The sequence below is a fragment of the Diadema antillarum genome, unplaced genomic scaffold (assembly GCF_040938485.1).
Source record: "Diadema antillarum isolate AM-2024a unplaced genomic scaffold, OU_Dant_1.0 seq00000423_RagTag, whole genome shotgun sequence".
NCBI lineage: Eukaryota > Metazoa > Echinodermata > Echinoidea > Diadematoida > Diadematidae > Diadema > Diadema antillarum.
In genome coordinates, this window is record NW_027271406.1 from 76,958 (window position 1) to 94,054 (window position 17,097).

At 39.9% G+C, this 17,097-nt stretch overlaps 1 protein-coding gene across 1 annotated transcript in view; it reads left to right on the plus strand.

Moving 5' to 3' along the window:
- Positions 1-2,988: 2,988 nt before the first annotated feature.
- Positions 2,989-17,097, plus strand: part of LOC139732452 (prestin-like) — a 31,890-nt gene continuing 17,781 nt past the window's right edge. Inside the window, exons 1-4 of the mRNA XM_071643315.1 lie at positions 2,989-3,443; positions 6,040-6,176; positions 15,635-15,745; positions 16,514-16,773. Coding sequence (XP_071499416.1) covers positions 2,989-3,443; positions 6,040-6,176; positions 15,635-15,745; positions 16,514-16,773 — 963 coding nt within the window. The remainder of the gene's footprint in view (positions 3,444-6,039; positions 6,177-15,634; positions 15,746-16,513; positions 16,774-17,097) is intronic.

Here is a 17,097-nt window from a genome sequence, read left to right on the forward strand (position 1 = left end):
GGAACCAGAAGTGATAGAGTCAACATACCACAACGAGTTTAGAGTTTGTAAAAACAACCTGTCCAAAACAAAAAAGCAAACAAATTTTCATATTACTTCAAAATATACTTGGACTTTGAGATAATTATGTGTTACGCAGTGTTTCAAGTGTGTTTCAGATCTGGTAAAAAAAGAACAGCAGACCGACGTTTATTTTTCTAAAGTCAAACGCGAGGGAGGGTAGCCGGCCTAAGTAAGCATGCAATGTTATAGTGGTGAAGAGGAAGCCCAACAGAGGCCTAATTTTCTCGGATTACCAGTGTGTAGAATGTCCTTGAGTTGAATGTCTTCTTTGATTAATAAACAACCACACGCGCAGCTAGAGATCACGCAAGGCTTGAGATAGACCACAGGCGAAAAATTCATGTTACCTGAGTTTTGCCGGGTGATCGGAAAGGATGACTTCATTATGAGAATGAGTTTTCAAAAAGTGCAAGAGTAAGTCAGCAAGCTTATAGAGTAGATAGTACGATTAATGATAGCAACAACAACAACAGCAACAACAACCACAACCACCACCACCACCACCACAACAACAACAACAACAACAACAACAACGATGATGATGATGCTACTCTGACTGATAATGCCGGTAATTCTAGACTGTACGGGTACTGCAACTATTTCATCTATAGGCACCTGTGAATACAACTCCTGCTATTAGTTGTTATTCTGCTTTACACAATATATCATTAACATTGCGAAAAATACTGACGATGATGCTTAATTTATTAATACACTTCTAATTTTAGAAACTGCTCCCTAAATAGCTGGTGTGGGGGGGGGGGGGCGTGTTTCACCCATCGCATCGTTTAATGATGCCCGTAGTTGCTATGCAATCGAAAGAGTCATAATATTATGCTAATATACAGCACACAAATAGCAACGAAGCAAAACAACAAAGAGAAGAACAATATGCTTTCCAGATGAGTAATCTTACTTCTAATTTGTCAACATTGGAAAAACATCGCAAAATTTTTGATGAACGATTTTCAGTTCAATATTTTACAAAAATCCCAAATTACAAAGTGGAGGTTGTGTCCTACTTCTTCAGTTTATTGATGCCCGTGTTCACAGTAACTATATAGGTCATTTCGCGGTCACGAAGGAATACGAATTCCTCATGGAAGGAAGGTTCTCAAATCAAACCAGTTGGGTGAAGCGATACAACCTAGTTATAGCCCGTATCAATTATATTCATTCATATGTCTTTAGACACACGCACGCACACACACGCACACAGACACACAAACGTGCATACGAATTCATTCATCTACATCTTATATCTTACATAAACATGTAATATATATATCATATATATATATATATATATATATATATATATATATATATATATAAACTAACGATGACTATATAACCTGTTTGGTGTCTTGTTTCTGAAACATGCGCTTAATTTCCTCGCCAGGATAAAGCGTTTTAATGCCATTTTAGGGTTTAATCTCATATATATATATATATATATATATATAAGGACATCAGAAAATGCTACATTTATTTTCTTTTTCTTTTCTTTTTTTTTTTTGCTGGATTTAGGCCGTCAAGAGGGAAAGTGCATATATTAGATAGGAGTCAAGGATATAGGGAGAAACGTTGACAACAGTCTTGAGGAGGCGTTCACTGTTAGCAAGTTAAGAATATATGGAAACATCGAAGGAAACCACGGGCTTACTGTGTTAATCACATAAATGTGTTTGGAATGTTGTGCTACCCACAAGCGAACTCAAGTGGTTGACGAAGATTAACGGGAAGGAGAAGGAGGAATGTGAGACACAAAGCCTTCCGCTGTCGAATTAAAAGACATTAATGAGGAAAAATAATTGATATATGTTGTCTACGAGAGGACAGTTGGTAGAGAAAGGCAGATAGATGGAAATATACATAATTGGCTTCAGAAGGAGAGAGAGATAGATAGGAAGTGTTATGTTAGGAGGTGACTCTTCCATATGGGATGGATAGATGATAAGGAGTGGCAGACAAGAAGGAAGGCACTTTGTATCAACTACGCGATTAAAATTAGCTCAAGATTAATTGACTCAAGTTCAACCAGAACCGCAGAACAAAACTCACCATCACGAGGATTCTCCTCTCGGGAGTATTGTAGGCCTCAGCAGTTGATCGGAGCTGGGTTACTTATCTGGGCATGTCAGAAACTGGCTCTCCCCCCCCCCCCCCCCCACCTCCCCCTCCCCATTGTAAGACCCACAACGGATGTCCCTTCACGTCATGTGGTGTGAGTTCGTTGCGTGCGCACCACACTCCCAAATTAAGCCCATCCCAAGGTAATCACTGCGCATGCACAAAACTAGACGAATTCACTCTTCATCTAAAACCTGACGTCGTTGCAGATGCTTATCCCAGCTCTAACTTTTTTCCCTCCCTTCTTTTTCTACCCGTCACTCAAACTTCCAGAGCAGATAAGTCTTACTTGAGGGTTACCCACTCAAAGCGTCATGCTCGCTAAGCATCGACCGTCCTTCTGATCTTTCGCTCCACAACCCCATGGTTCATTTGTCTTCGTCTTCTTGTTCTTATCGGGGCCATATCTTAGCGGCAGCCGTAAGGACGTACCTGAGTGTTTGCTTAGCTCCATCTTATCATATCATTTCTTTTAAGCTTTCAGGGGGACTTTGACGTAGGGCCCCGTGACGAGAGTTTTTTTCTTGCTCACAGCCTCCACAAACACATTTTGGGGGTTGTACAACGAGTTATCTCCTTACTGCTCTCACTTCACTCAGCTTCACTGGACGAATCAAGTGCCTTATTCTGGATCGCTAATCTGTGGTACGGGATCTTTCCATTACTTCCTTCAGAAGTACCTCGACTTATCTTTGTTTGTTGAAAAAAGAAACTCGACACTTAACACTTGATTAAGATTATCTGACTGAGCCATTCTTCCCTTGAGGAAGAAAAGGGGAAAAAGGATCCACAATGTCTAACAGGGACTTTTCGATCAAGATCGAACGGTCACCAGCTGACTTGCAAGATTTTCGCGACCTGCCCGACTTCCGTGAATTTCGAAATGGTGGCGTCAATGCTGAGGCCAACGATGGTCGAGCGGTTCCCAATGGTGATGTCGAGGGCAATCACATTGGCCTGAATCCTCCCATCGTCACGTTTACCGGAGCACCCAGTGAGGACGGGAACAAAGAAACGGGACATGGGGATGGAGGAGGAGAAGGAGGAGGAGGGAGCGGTGGTGATAACGGAGGTCGTAGTGGTGGAGGAGGTGGTGGAGGTTTACTTCGTCCAAACTATGGGGGTGGTCTGAAAATCAAAATCGAACGCAATGTCTACACCAACGACGACTTCAACGCGAGGTATCCACGGAGTGAAGATTTGAGAAGTAAGAAGCAGAAGCTCCAGAAGAAGATGCAGCAGTACAAGTAAGAGAGATCAGCGTTCGAGTTAGGAATCTGTTTTGGCACATTTACTACCAATGTTCGAAGGCATAACTGTTGGTAAAAGTGTTTAGGAACGAAGATTTCTGACATTGTCAGGGCTCATACTCAGCTCAAAACATTTGGAAGACATTATTCATTCTTTGAAATTCCTTTTGTGGGTTGATGTTTTCACGTTTTAATTGAGGGTTCTGATATAGGAAGAACATTCAGTTAACATTTCTTTTCCCGTTCGTTCTCGTTCATTCAATCATTTTCATTTTTATTTCTATTTCCACACAATGTACATGCATATTACAAGCAACGAAATAACGGCACATTCGAAGTAACATAATAAGTTAAACAAATATAATGTACATCTTGTTACATAGAAGACTAGAAATTAAACTGGAGGGGATGCTATAAAAAGCAAACTTAAACGATCCAGCAACCTCAACCGCAGTACATTTCTCAACGTCAGTTGTTCTTGTCTTTTCTGGAAGGATTTCGACCGAAAAGGCCACATCCCTACAACGTAGAATAAGTTAAGAACAGAAGATCATGAAATATCAGGGCAAAATAGGACAAAATGGACAGATAATAAAATTATAACTATAAGAGTACTTGTACAATTTTTAAGGCAATTTTGATAGGCAGATCATCGACAGATTATTTTAATCCTTAAATTGTACTTGCCTCAGACGATAATTTTTCCATATGCCTTAGGGCAAAGAATACCAATGATATCTCGTATAGTACACACTCAAACAACCAAGAAAGAGCTTGGTAACTTGACGAGGGAGCAGATGGAGGTGCATCCTTTATAAACAATGTGATAATCGTTTCATCCGAACTCTTTGCTGGCTTCCGGACAGGAGGCAATTGATAGCAGATGAGTCACGGACATTCAAATTAATGTAATTTCATCCGCTTTTGTCCAGCTTACACGAACTGTGACAATCTTAGTCACTCAATTGACTTTAAAGGGATGGTTTAGTTTTGATTGTGATGGAGGATTCAGATTTTAATTTTGCGCCAGATGATTAGAACCCACTTACGAAATATCAAAGACCAATCGATTCTAGGAGTAGTTCAAAGTTTATTTGATGACAATTGGTTTTGAAATGACTGAGATATCCAAAAACAAAGTAAAACAAAGTGCACATTCCAATGAAAGGTGGGTTCCACCTTTTATTACGATATCTTTGTTTTTGGATATCTCAGCCATTTTAAAACAAATTTTTATCAGATAAAATTTCATTTCCTCATAAAGATGTACTCTCTTTCATATTTTATTAAAGGTTTCCTATTATCTCACACACAAAAAAGTTGGCAATCTGAATTCCGATCTCAACCAAAACTATACCATGCCTTTAAGGTGGAAATCCTCAGAGATATTAGACACTAAAACGTTTTTTTTTTTTTCATGTTTAAATACAGTGGTGGCTAGCGATAGTTACTGTTGTCACTATTACACATGATAAGATTAGTACCATATATTGTCATATCATTTGGATATTATATCCAATCAGCATATTGTACACGCTAAATCTCACGAGGTTCACGGACTAGCTCATTGTCGAATTTTGAGCGTTGTTCTCAAAGTTACAAAGTCGAGACAAATATTAATTTACTTCTTGTTATTGGTTATTATATTGGTTACGAAATAGGCGTTCATTTCAGAGTTCAAAACTACGTGAGACAACAGTTAAAAGTTAAGATCATGAATCCTAGACACGTACGTGTTCATAGGATTGAAGGTCAAGCCCATATAAACTGCTGGTATTTTTCTTAGACGTGGGGATACCTCACCGCTTGTTAATGATTTTTCATTATTCGTTTCACATAATTTTCGAAAACTGTAGTGACAATAATCTTTTGGGGAATTTTTATTATTTGATCAATGATGATATTTTTCTTTACAGTTATCCATGGAAGCGCCATACCAAATCAAGTTCTAAGGTTCTGATATCCTGGAATAGTTTTGAAAAGTTTTTGTTTTATTTTGTTTATGTTTTTCATTGGACATTTTCTGAGAAAATATCTGAGAAAGATGCGGCATTTGCGTGAATGTTGAGAAAGAACCTCAGACGAGTGTCCATTGTGTCATTTGGCGCGTGGGCAAAACTTTGAAATTTCGAGTCTTGACAATGTGGGGGAAGATGACTCACCAAGGTCGTTCGACGCTCGCAGCACGGGTCGCAAAGGAAGGGCACTGACTAAAAATAGTGATAGCTCGCTTTCCCGCCTTCTGAACATCTGATTATCGATTTATCTCTATCTTTCGCAGGTTGGAAATTGAAATGACGTGTTAAACAGAAACATTCACATTCACTTTCAGATGAGTCTTAAAGTGGCGATTAACATCAGTATTACCCTCAACATTCAAGGTCTTTTTAATTCTATTCAATGTCGTTTGCAATTGTGTTCATGCCATGATACATAAGAAAACGGCGAGAAGTATATAATGTAACAGAAGACAGACAAAGTAGGTAAAGAAAGAGACGCCGGATAGATATGACCTACCGAAAAAAAGTGGCTATTGCATGAAATAAGGGAACGCTTGACCGAAAATATGTCTCGTGTCCTTCATCCACTCAAGGTGCCCGGATGTTGGCAAGAACTTCATCACGTCGGTACTGCCAGTCCTCAAGTGGCTGCCAACGTACAAGTTCAGGAACTGGCTAACGTCTGATCTCATCGCCGGCATCACCATGGGGATCGTCAACATCCCTCAAGGTAGGATCCCTCATCACTCATACCAGCTGACTCAGTATATGAATTCATGGCCAAAGACGGGAGATGTGTATAGTTCGTAGGGGTAGAGTTGGGGAAAACCACCGAATTGAACTTTACTAACGGTTGTGATGTCATAATTGTGACGTAGAATTAGGCGCAGCGCGTATCGCGACGATGGACAGCGATGGAGATGGAAGAGATGTTCGGAACAGAAATGTGTCACTGTTACACCTCCCTTAACCCATTGAGGACGGGTCGATTTTGCTACAACATACATTACCCATAGACACCTGCCCAAGTAGGCCTATATTCGGGACTCGTCCTCAACGGGTTAATGCATCTCTCATGAGAGTTCAAATAGACTCCATTTTCTCAAAGATTTCCGTTCTTCACCTTATTTTGTGGTAACAATTCTAACCATGTGCAAAAAAAAAAAAAACGCGCATGTAACACAGCGGTCTGCCAATTCGTGATTTTGTTTATTTGTTTGTTTGTTCGTTAGTTCTAAAAGGTCTAATCACTGCTAATAATGCATGTTCACGTGGGGAATCGCATCACAGTCATATATATAGAAACATCTCCTATTCTGTACAAAACAGACAAATGAAACTGAAAATGTTTGTGTGATCGCTTTCTTCCTCTTTGTGGTCTTCCTGCATTTTACTCGATATTCTAAAATCAGCGACAACTTGATGATCCAGGAAGAAATGGAATCATGTGAGGTTTTCAGGAATTCCATTCTCTGATTTTCTGGGAATAGATATATACATAATAGAGAGAAAAGGGAGTACACGTGCTTAGAAAGTGTTCATCGCCAATGTTTATCCTTCCATTTCATAAGACAGAATGAAAGGTTTGAAATGTTCACAATCGCATTTTTGTGTTGTCGGTGTTATCATTGTACACTTACCCGTTGAGCCATTAATTTACTCGTATGGCACGAGGCTGATGATTTATTGCGCTAAACAATTTCTTATGAAAGAAAAAAATTACTGCAATAAATGTTAAGACATATGCAATTATGCAACTTTATGTATCAGTGAACTGAATGTGACATGTATTTATTACGTATCAACACAATTTCTCATCATCTAATGATGTGTTGCTAATACGGTCATGATTAATCGCAATATCATCATTAATCGTTTTTGTAAATACTGTGAAAGGGAATTAATGTTATTTGTGAAAAGAAATTCATCCAGTATTGACAATTTCGTCAGAGTACATTAGAGTAAAAAGTGATCTGATTTTAATCGCGTTAAGAGCGCTTATCTAAATTTCTCTTCTCGAAACGGAAGTGGTTTTCGATTCCAGTCATCTAGTAAGCCCTTGCGGGAAACGACACTTGGAAGGTGTTTGTCAAGTATAATCATGCTATTAATAGATTGGTACGGATGTAAAACCTGAGCGCGATATTTTGAGCATCAGGGGGGCCGCCAAGATATTTTCTGGATCAAGATCCAACGAGGCTCAATCCCCTGTCCTAAGTCTGAAGTTGGTAGGATGTGATAATGCCAGATTAAGTCGTTCCCTCTATAAAGTAGAGGACAGCGAGGATATTTTCGAGTATGGGAGCGCTCCTTTTGTAAAGGTGGGTTCCGGGTGGGCGGTGCTAAAAGCCACGTGCCTGGTCATACCCTTAATACCAGCTAAAAATAGCAACTCGAAGCCAACAATATAGGCCTACCTTGATAAGTAAGTGCGGTGATAATCTGACAAGGTCAAACCAACGCCATTTGTAGGAGACGAGATGGGTAAGCTAAAAGGGAATATTTCGGGAAAAACAACAAACACTGTGACTGGTTGATCACGAATCATTCTATTCTCCAGGAAATGAGTCAAGGTAGTGCCCTTATAAGATTACCATAGGCATAGAACATCAAAAGGTGGGTGGTGATGGTGCATCAGGATGCGCCATCTAAGACCCATGGTCTCATCTACACCCCTGGTGACCATCATCAATACTTTGGCGCCGCGATGTATAAAGACGTCGTAATCATAACCTGAAAGAGGACTCTAAACAGCAGGTGGTTCCCCTGAGTTCCTTGGATTCCCTTTTATACCACGGACTGCGGAAACGACGTGGAGGTACAGTCATGTTGCGGCGAGTCCAAATATAGAGTAACCCAAGTCATCATGGTTGACGAATGAAAAATCGAATATGTCCAGAAGAAGGCGAGGGGAAACAGTTTGACAACTGAACGAAACAAAAGACAGAATGGCAAAATATTTTCACTGTAATATAACGATACTGACGCACACACACAGTCACATTGATCTCTTAACATGAAATTAAGTCCTATCTACCAAAGATGTTGATGCAGCAAGACCTACAGTGTGATCATATCAAGGGGAAGGTGGGGAAAGACTAATTCATGTAACTTGTCAATGTCAGAGATGACAAAACTTGCCTCTTTGCGTTGTCTAATGTGCTCCACAGTGTAACCTAGGAGGTACGAAGCGAGCCTGGTACCTCCTTCCCTTGGTGTAACCACGCTATTTTCTTCGGAATTATTTTGTAGAGGTGTCCATACATCAAATCTTTTGAATCTTTTAAAAAGGGATCGTTTCATCATTACTCTGTCCGAGAGCACTCGGGTATTATAGCTAGTTATTAATTTTCTTAAACTTCTAGGGATGACAAACGAAAGTTTAAACAAGGAAAAGTCAAGTTCGTGCACGTGCCTTGTCAGTTTCATGGTGATTCATTCAATTTTCATTATCAATACATCGAAAATGCGTGCACTGCATGGCTCTTTTGTACCAGGGTCTTTCTATTTTCTATCCGGTGGACACATAAAACGTGCAAAACGCGTGAGCGCGTACAAAATCACTTTCATGACTCGTGTCGCAGCTGGCCAACACGCGGTAGTCGATGAGGCCATAACGTGACTCTGAACTTCTCATTTTTTCAAGAGTATTGGTAAAATCCTTTAGCCTCACGACGTTAATTGTAGATGACAAGACCCAGCTATTTCCGACATATTCACCGCTCACGGACGATGACAAGAGAGCTTGCACGCGGCCCTGAGCGTGCGCGCAGGGGTGGCTTGTCTCCACCAGGTAGCAGACATCCCACTTCTGTAAGGTAGGGCTATATGTTGCAGACGTCCTGAGCATAGCTGGCAAAATTGATCAGGAAATATGAAAAGCGTGTCGCTACTGAACAGGATATGCAGTCTCGAAAGTGGTGAGGCACCAAGATGATGTAAAAAGGGCTGCAACTACACAATGGGGTGTTTAGTGCAAATTGTGGCAAGGCGCCTTTGAGGGGGAGGGGGGACATCGATCATAATTATACAAATTCTCTCATTTGTGCACTATTATGAGAACCATGATTATTTCTTGGCATGTAGACTCCTTCAAATAATAAGTGATTGTGTCTGGATGACAATTCTATTTTCGCCAATGCGACTCGCACGCCCATTCAAACACTCTGCATGTAGAAGATAGCAGCTTTTTCATATTTGTTTGTCGTAGTTTTAATTAGTTGCCAAGAAACCAAAGATAAAAGAATGTCAAAGGTGCGTGTTTTTTTTTTTAATCGCTACGAACAACCCCATTCTGGCGAAAAGGAAGATTTTCATAACTCGGAAGTACGTAAGGCGTCGCTTACATCAGTTGTGCCTGTGACGTATAAACTTACACCGACAATATCTCGGATGAGATGTCAAATGATGGTGGGGACGGATACCCTTGCCAATGCGATGGAAACATATAGGTCAATACTGTTTGAGGGGTCAAAAAGTAAAAGAATGGCCCTCATCTTAAACAGTGGACGCTAATCCAATATCCTCCCAGAAGCCGACATCCTCGGGCGCAGTCACGTGCAGCCGTCAAAACGGACTCCACGGGCTGACCTCAGAGACACTCGGGCATCACCAATAGGGTGAGAATAGCACCCTCCTTGTCATTGGTGGGGCATCTTTCTTTCAGGTGAAGAGAGCGCAAGAGGTCATGGGCCTTCGCCTATACACACCTTTGCACATAGTGTCAACATTATCTTTCCTCCATTACAGTTAAGGTTCCAAAATGATCATTTCAATGCGATGCGCAGACATTGAAATCGCTTTGGCTCTGCTCAAAGGTAAAGGGTGTTCAATTAAAAAAAAAAACCAAAAAAAACGCCTACATCAAAAGTGATGATTAAGTCGCTTCATTGACCGAATCATAATAACGTCTATACAGTTCTCCTTTTTGTTTTCACTTGACGAAATAGCAAGCCAATTATAGCAAGCCAAGTATGCAGTAATTTAACTGACAGGGGAACACCATGTTGCGTAATCATGCCTTCCTTGTTGATGAGGTCGCCCCATTATTACTGCCTTCACCTTGATTTTAAAATTAGACCCCAAACCTTGAGTATGGGCCAAAAGATGAACCAATTGGCAAGATGCCACACCCTGGGGAAAAAAAAACTCAGACATGAGTGCGTCATAAGACAGAAAGTGTCAAAGGTTTAATGACTTTTAACGTAGGGCGAGAGCAACTGAACAGCCACTCGCAGATACAACACTCCTGGGCGTTAGAAGAATTGCTCTGAGGTCCATAATTATATAGCGATCTTTTCCCAGAGAACAATCGCGTGTATGCTATAAGATACAGCGCTAAACTTTATCAATGACACATCAATTGCTTCAATCGTTGTAGCACAGTAAAGCTATTTTGTCATGCTGGGAGATTTTTATTTCATTTTTTTTTTTTTTTGGTTGTCTACCGACACGGGAGGGTAATAATCAAAAACAGAGCTTCACATTAGTGCGGACAGGGAAACTCCAAATTCATCGTTTGCAGACGACTGCTTTTTCTGACCTTAGCCCAGGCAAATCGGCCTAGTTTCTCACTCCGCTTTTTCCAACCTTGCACATGATAATCGTTAAATCCGGGAGAATCTTTTGCTTTTGAGGAGTTATCACATTCCATTACCATTTATTTGCCCATATCCTTCCTCGTAATTCAGTAAAGTAGATCAGAGTTGTTGCAGCGATGATTGACATTCAGACTTGGCGAATCCCAACGAGGTAGAATCATCTCCGATGTCCAGCATACTTACTCGAGAAAAAGATGGAGGTCCATCTACTGATTGTACACTTGACAAATGTATGTAAACCCAAGAGTTTGAGTGGTAATACTTTTAAGTAGTAATGTAAATTGTAAAATTGTGAAATCTTACGTATTAAGTAATGAATCGTGGCATAAAATTGTCAGTGGTAATGAAACTAGATGGATCACGACAGAAATACTGGTTTGGTTCTAGATATGCTCAATCAGCCTTTACCAAAATTCAATGTAAAGGTATCAATGTTTCTATCAGAATGTTCAATAATTCACATTGATGACGCAAAATGTTTTCGAACAGTTTCTTAACTTCAACTCTCCTGATATATTATGGTTTGTGATGACAACCTCACAAAATGATAGATCGAAGTCGGACATGGCTAGCAGCTATCAACAGAGCTATGAATACAAAAGCAAAGAAAACTATTTTACTTTATAAATAAACGCATGCATATAATTTTACAGGAAGTTGTGGTAAAAACCACAAGTGATGGATTAAAGTCACGCCAGAGACAGCTGCCTGTGTTGCGCCCAATTAATCCATCGTCATTCCTGTCTGATCACTACATCCAGGCTTGGATTTGACTGAAAATCATGAACTTCAGCGATTCCTCTATTAAATGAAACCTTATCGGGATTATTGGTGATTTTGGTAAAGCGAGACTTTTCAGTTGAGAAGTTCTTATCCTTCTAATCCTCATCACTCCAAGCTCCTCCATCACCCTTAACTGGTGGCTGAAACCACATTTTTTTTTTTTTTGGGGGGGGTATCTTTTTGTAAGTATAAGATATCACGAAAAGTGTGGACTTCGTCTTACATGCTTGTCGATATATTTAGAACTGTGTGGAAGATAAACTAGAATACAGGTGCGGGTTTGAAGTGGGTTATTGCTTCAATTGGCATGGTTGGTCAACAACAATGGAAAATATCTCTGACAATATCTAGGTCAAAATAGTAATCCCCGTATAAACAGTAATTCGTTGTTCCTTGACCCATATCTCTCGCCACTAACATATCTGTTTCTTCTGCGTGGAATTAGTGTTGCTAAACAAACAAACAAACAAACAAAAGATAGTCAAACAAACATACTGATGCAGAAATTTTGCCTGCTTGACAGAGATGCGAATCCACTCCTTTCCAAATCCACTTCAAACGCGGGGGTGGATTTCGTGATATGACTCTATATTTGTACCACATCTTTATCCAATCCGCTGCGCAAGATGTCTTTTGTGATAAACGGTAAGAGCTGATTAGCATTAGCTGTCGCCTTGACGCCAGTTACACTCAGGTTTAATGTAGGTTGATAGCAGAAGTTAAAGACGGAAAAGGTTGTGGAACACGGAGCAAGTTGGAGAGAGACGTGGCAAGTTTCAAATTAAAAGTATACGACGTAATCTCCTTTGTATGGTATCAAATGAAAGATGGTTGGGGTGTGTAGAGTCTACCAGATCATTGAAAAAGCACTCACGGATGTGTTACTGGTATTTGATAATTTGTGATATAATATACTAGTATACGTATATCAATGTTCTTTTAACTTGATCTTTGCCCCAAACCAACAAAGGTAATTTTGCATCAAGCCAACGGGAAAATGGCATGGGATTGTACTAGTAATGACATGTTTTAAACAAAGAAACACAATCATCAGAACTACAAGACTGGTGCAGTGTCCGTCATTTTGTGATGAATTCCTGATAATATAGTGTAATAATAATATACGTGAAATGTAACACAAAAATGGAACAAAACGAAACAAAATATGGAGACTATGAAGATATGTAAAGGCGGCAGTTTACCTTGCATGCGCCCACCGGACAAGGGCGTATTACCCTCGACCCTGATCGAGTCGCAAGGGATTCATGGCAACACATAGTGTGCGGGAGGGCCCCCGGATGAGCGTATGTGTCATCCGGTTGATGAAGTCACCTGCTCCTCCTTACAAGACATGATCCCTTCCCAGCAATATCTGACTATGTGAATTAAACGGTCATACGTCAAGGCATGCTTCAAAGTTGTCACGTGACCAGCCTGTTGAACAGTCGAGAGGTTCCGCTGTTGAGAACCCCAAACGGGTTGGTTATATAGGGCAACAGCAAAGCAGGTTGCTTGCATGGAGGGGCGCTTTGAGCGCTCATAGGAGACGGTTGCCATAGTAACGACGACCGGGAATTTGTCATAAACTCAACCCATCCCCCTCGAGCCTCCACTCGAGTTTGAGCGTGCAGGGTCATACGATTCTATTATCAGGAACTATTATTTTTAACAGTATAATCAGCAGATGACAACAGTTTCTTTGTTAGAAGGCAACGTATTGCCCTTCTCGATGTCCGGTCGTGACAAAGTCAGTAAATCATTTCCAATTCAAAATGCCCCTTTTATCTACATGTCGCGTTTCCCGTCAATTGTCTTAGTTATCCATTTGAAGATTCTAACTGCTTGAGTAGACATCAACGAAAACATTTACTACTAGGCTCTGTTGATATAATCTTCACAAACTCATGTTCACAAGCTATTTTCACGGTTTTGTATTGGCTGTAGAGAGTTTGTTGTACTTTTTGTCTAAAACTAAATATCTGACTAATTCAGGATGTCTCGATCAAGTAATCCCATTTAATTATTTTGTGTTGATGAGGAAATCTTTTGCAAAAAAAAAGTCCACTGTGTTCTGATTTGAATGATTTAGGACATCAGTATCCTTTTGTGCAATTCCAATCTAAAAAAAAATAGACAATAGCAGACAACGTTTTAACTCCATCATGAACGAAAATGTGGTTGCCTTCATGAAACTGTTGTTTTTGAAAGGGCACATTAAAATCCTTTGAGAGCGAAAAAGTTAGTTTTTTATTATTTTTTGTTTCTGCTAGCTCGTTTTTTCTGTAATGAGAATGATCAGGTGCCTCAATTAAGAATGACGAAATGATGACGATGGGTTCGTATATATCTGCCCTCGTACAGGAGACAACGTGTATTTCCAATGTTCGAAGAACTAGTTGGAGTCAAGTTAATCCACTGAGGTCGCTTGCCAAGCACTGGCAGCAACTACATGCTATGGTTTGCGTTTAACCATTACCGCAAAGAATGTTAAGCCATGGACTAAAACATGTAAGCCACTCCAGCAAGGTGTGACCACATACTATAAACCTCAGGAACATTCTGCAGAGGTTAATAAAAGCTGAATGACAGCCGACAACAACACAACACAAAAACAATCACACACGAAGGTGAACATAATGAAATAACACAAAACTTAGATTAGAAACGATAATTTGATATGCTATGTTATCTTAGAAGGGTTAAATATATGTAAAGATTTGATAACAAAGACTGGGATCGTTGTGCAATTTACTTCAGAACAGAGGTTGTGACTGATGTATGTCAATTTGACAGTGGGAACAATTCAAAGGATGAATTCATTACGCCGAAATGACTCGGCATTGCTGTCACTCTTTCATCATCTACCGGCCCCCTGGAAAAATGGCGCGCAGTTGAAGGTATCCCTGAATAACCCATTTTATTTATCTTATGACACATAGTGCTGATAGTTTGCACAGATACATCAACAGCGTCAGTAGACAGTGGTGCCTATCTGTTCGGTTGAGGGAAAGTCCAACGACACATTTTGCTGATGACTCACTCTATATAAAACAAAGTTTACGAGGAATAAAAGTCAGAGAACACGAACAATGTCCCGTAATGGTATTCTAAGAGGTTAAGAGAAAAATGAAAAATGTAACCATCTATACACAGAAATACAGAACAGCGATAAAGTACAAAAATGTGATAAAAAATTCTATATCATTTTGTTGTTGTTGTTGTTGTTGTTGACGTCCACCTTTCGATAACCATATCAAATCAGTAGTAAACGTACTTCTATCAGACATAGTTCAAGTTTAAGTTTCTTTATTTCGCCAGAGCAAAGAAGATATTAAAAAACAGACACATACATAAACTTTAGAATACAATTGCAAAGATATCAGTTAAACAGTGTAAAAAGAAATGATGTGGTAGGCAGCGGCCAGAAAGGAAATGTCCCTTATTTTCGGCTGACCTAAAAATATTCATTAAATTTCTGTTACCAATGTGATCGAAGCAAGTAAAACATAAGAACAGGACAAGACAAAAACGAAACAATCAAAACAAATGGCAAATGACAAAATACATGATGTCTCATAACCCACAAATACCGGATTATACTGAGAATTTCGCCTGTTTCTGAGACGTCGATTGTTGCACGATATTGTTTTCTCCATGATAGACAGGCTCCTTCACAGAATGGACCGATATAGATTCTTCTATATAGACGTAAATATAAACCATTGTTGAAATTCAGTCACCTCTCTTGAATAAGTGAAAAACAGTCTTACCGTTTAGCACTACTGTTCTTCGTTTTCCTGAACAGGTCTGGCTTACTCCATCCTGGCCGGCCTACCAGCCGTGTATGGACTCTACACCACCTTCTTCCCCGTTCTCATCTACTTCTTCATGGGCACATCCAAGCATCTCTCAATGGGTCAGTGAACTCTTCTCATTGTGGTTCCCGCGTCAATCTTTTACCTCTAAGGTGTAAACATTTTTTTTTTGAAGGGGGGGGGGGGGTTGATATTAGTTACTCCGAAGGTTCGTGTATCCGAAAAATGAAATTGGATTTATTATTCTCAAGGTTCGTTAATCCGGAAAAAAAAAATATGATAGTGTCAAAAAGGTGCGCACTAACGAAGATTTGGAATTACCAACCTTGTTTCGTTTCGGGTTGACGAACGTTCGGAATAATGAACCTTTTTGTTTTTCACTGTCGGATTAACGAACCTTCGGAATAACGGGCCGTATCTATTTTCAGATTAATAACGAATAGAATAACGAACTTTATTTCATTTTCGGAATTACGGACCTTCGGTACAACGAACTATAAAATATTTCTGCTCTGCAGTACTATTCTTCGACTGTGTTTTGTAAGATTACGACAACGGGCCCTCTGTTTTTACGGTGATGATAGTACTGGTAATTTGGTGATGATGTAGATGATTCTGAGGGATGGCAAAGTTATTTAAGAATCATTTCGTTAATTCAGTACACCTTTTCACGCCCGAGATTATCATCGTCATTATCGTTGTGGTTATCATAGCGATTATCAATGGTGCTGGTGGTGTTTTTTGACCCCGATATTCACAATGATGACGGCATTTGTGGAAGATGTAAGAATACATCATCACGGCATTTCAACATGCTTTCTGTTGAATACATCGGTAATCATCGTCTCCTAATTTTTTTTTTTACAAAGGTACGTTCGCCGTGGTTAGTCTGATGTGTCGTGAGACGGTCAACCGTGTTCTCATGGAGCGCTACCCCGCGGCAGCGTCCATGGAAATGGGTCCGCCGGAAGAACAACATCTACACGATCACGGACACGATCACGGTCATGATCACAACCATCATCACCTTGACAACGGAACCAGTATAGGGGACTCCCACGGTATCGATCTGGAGGCAGAGAAGGTCAAAATACATGTGGCGCTCTGTCTTATCGTCGGCATGCTCCAGGTTTGCTCATCTTTTCTTCTCTTTGTCTTATTCTGTTTATATATATTTTCGTCAGAACGCCTTGTTTTCTACACATGTTCCTCCTTGGATATTCGATTCTATAGGGACTTCCCACCTATGATTATGTATATGACCTCTTTGATAGACCACTGATCTTCATAGCAATATAACATGCTTTTTGTTATTATGGAATATAGCATGCATTTTGATATTTTTTAGTTCTTTGCAGGAAAGATTAAGGGTCCAAATAATTGACTACTGTTTTGTCATGTTCAGCAATTTCAAAATAAAAATTTCTCACTTCATTTTCTTAAAGCAGAGATT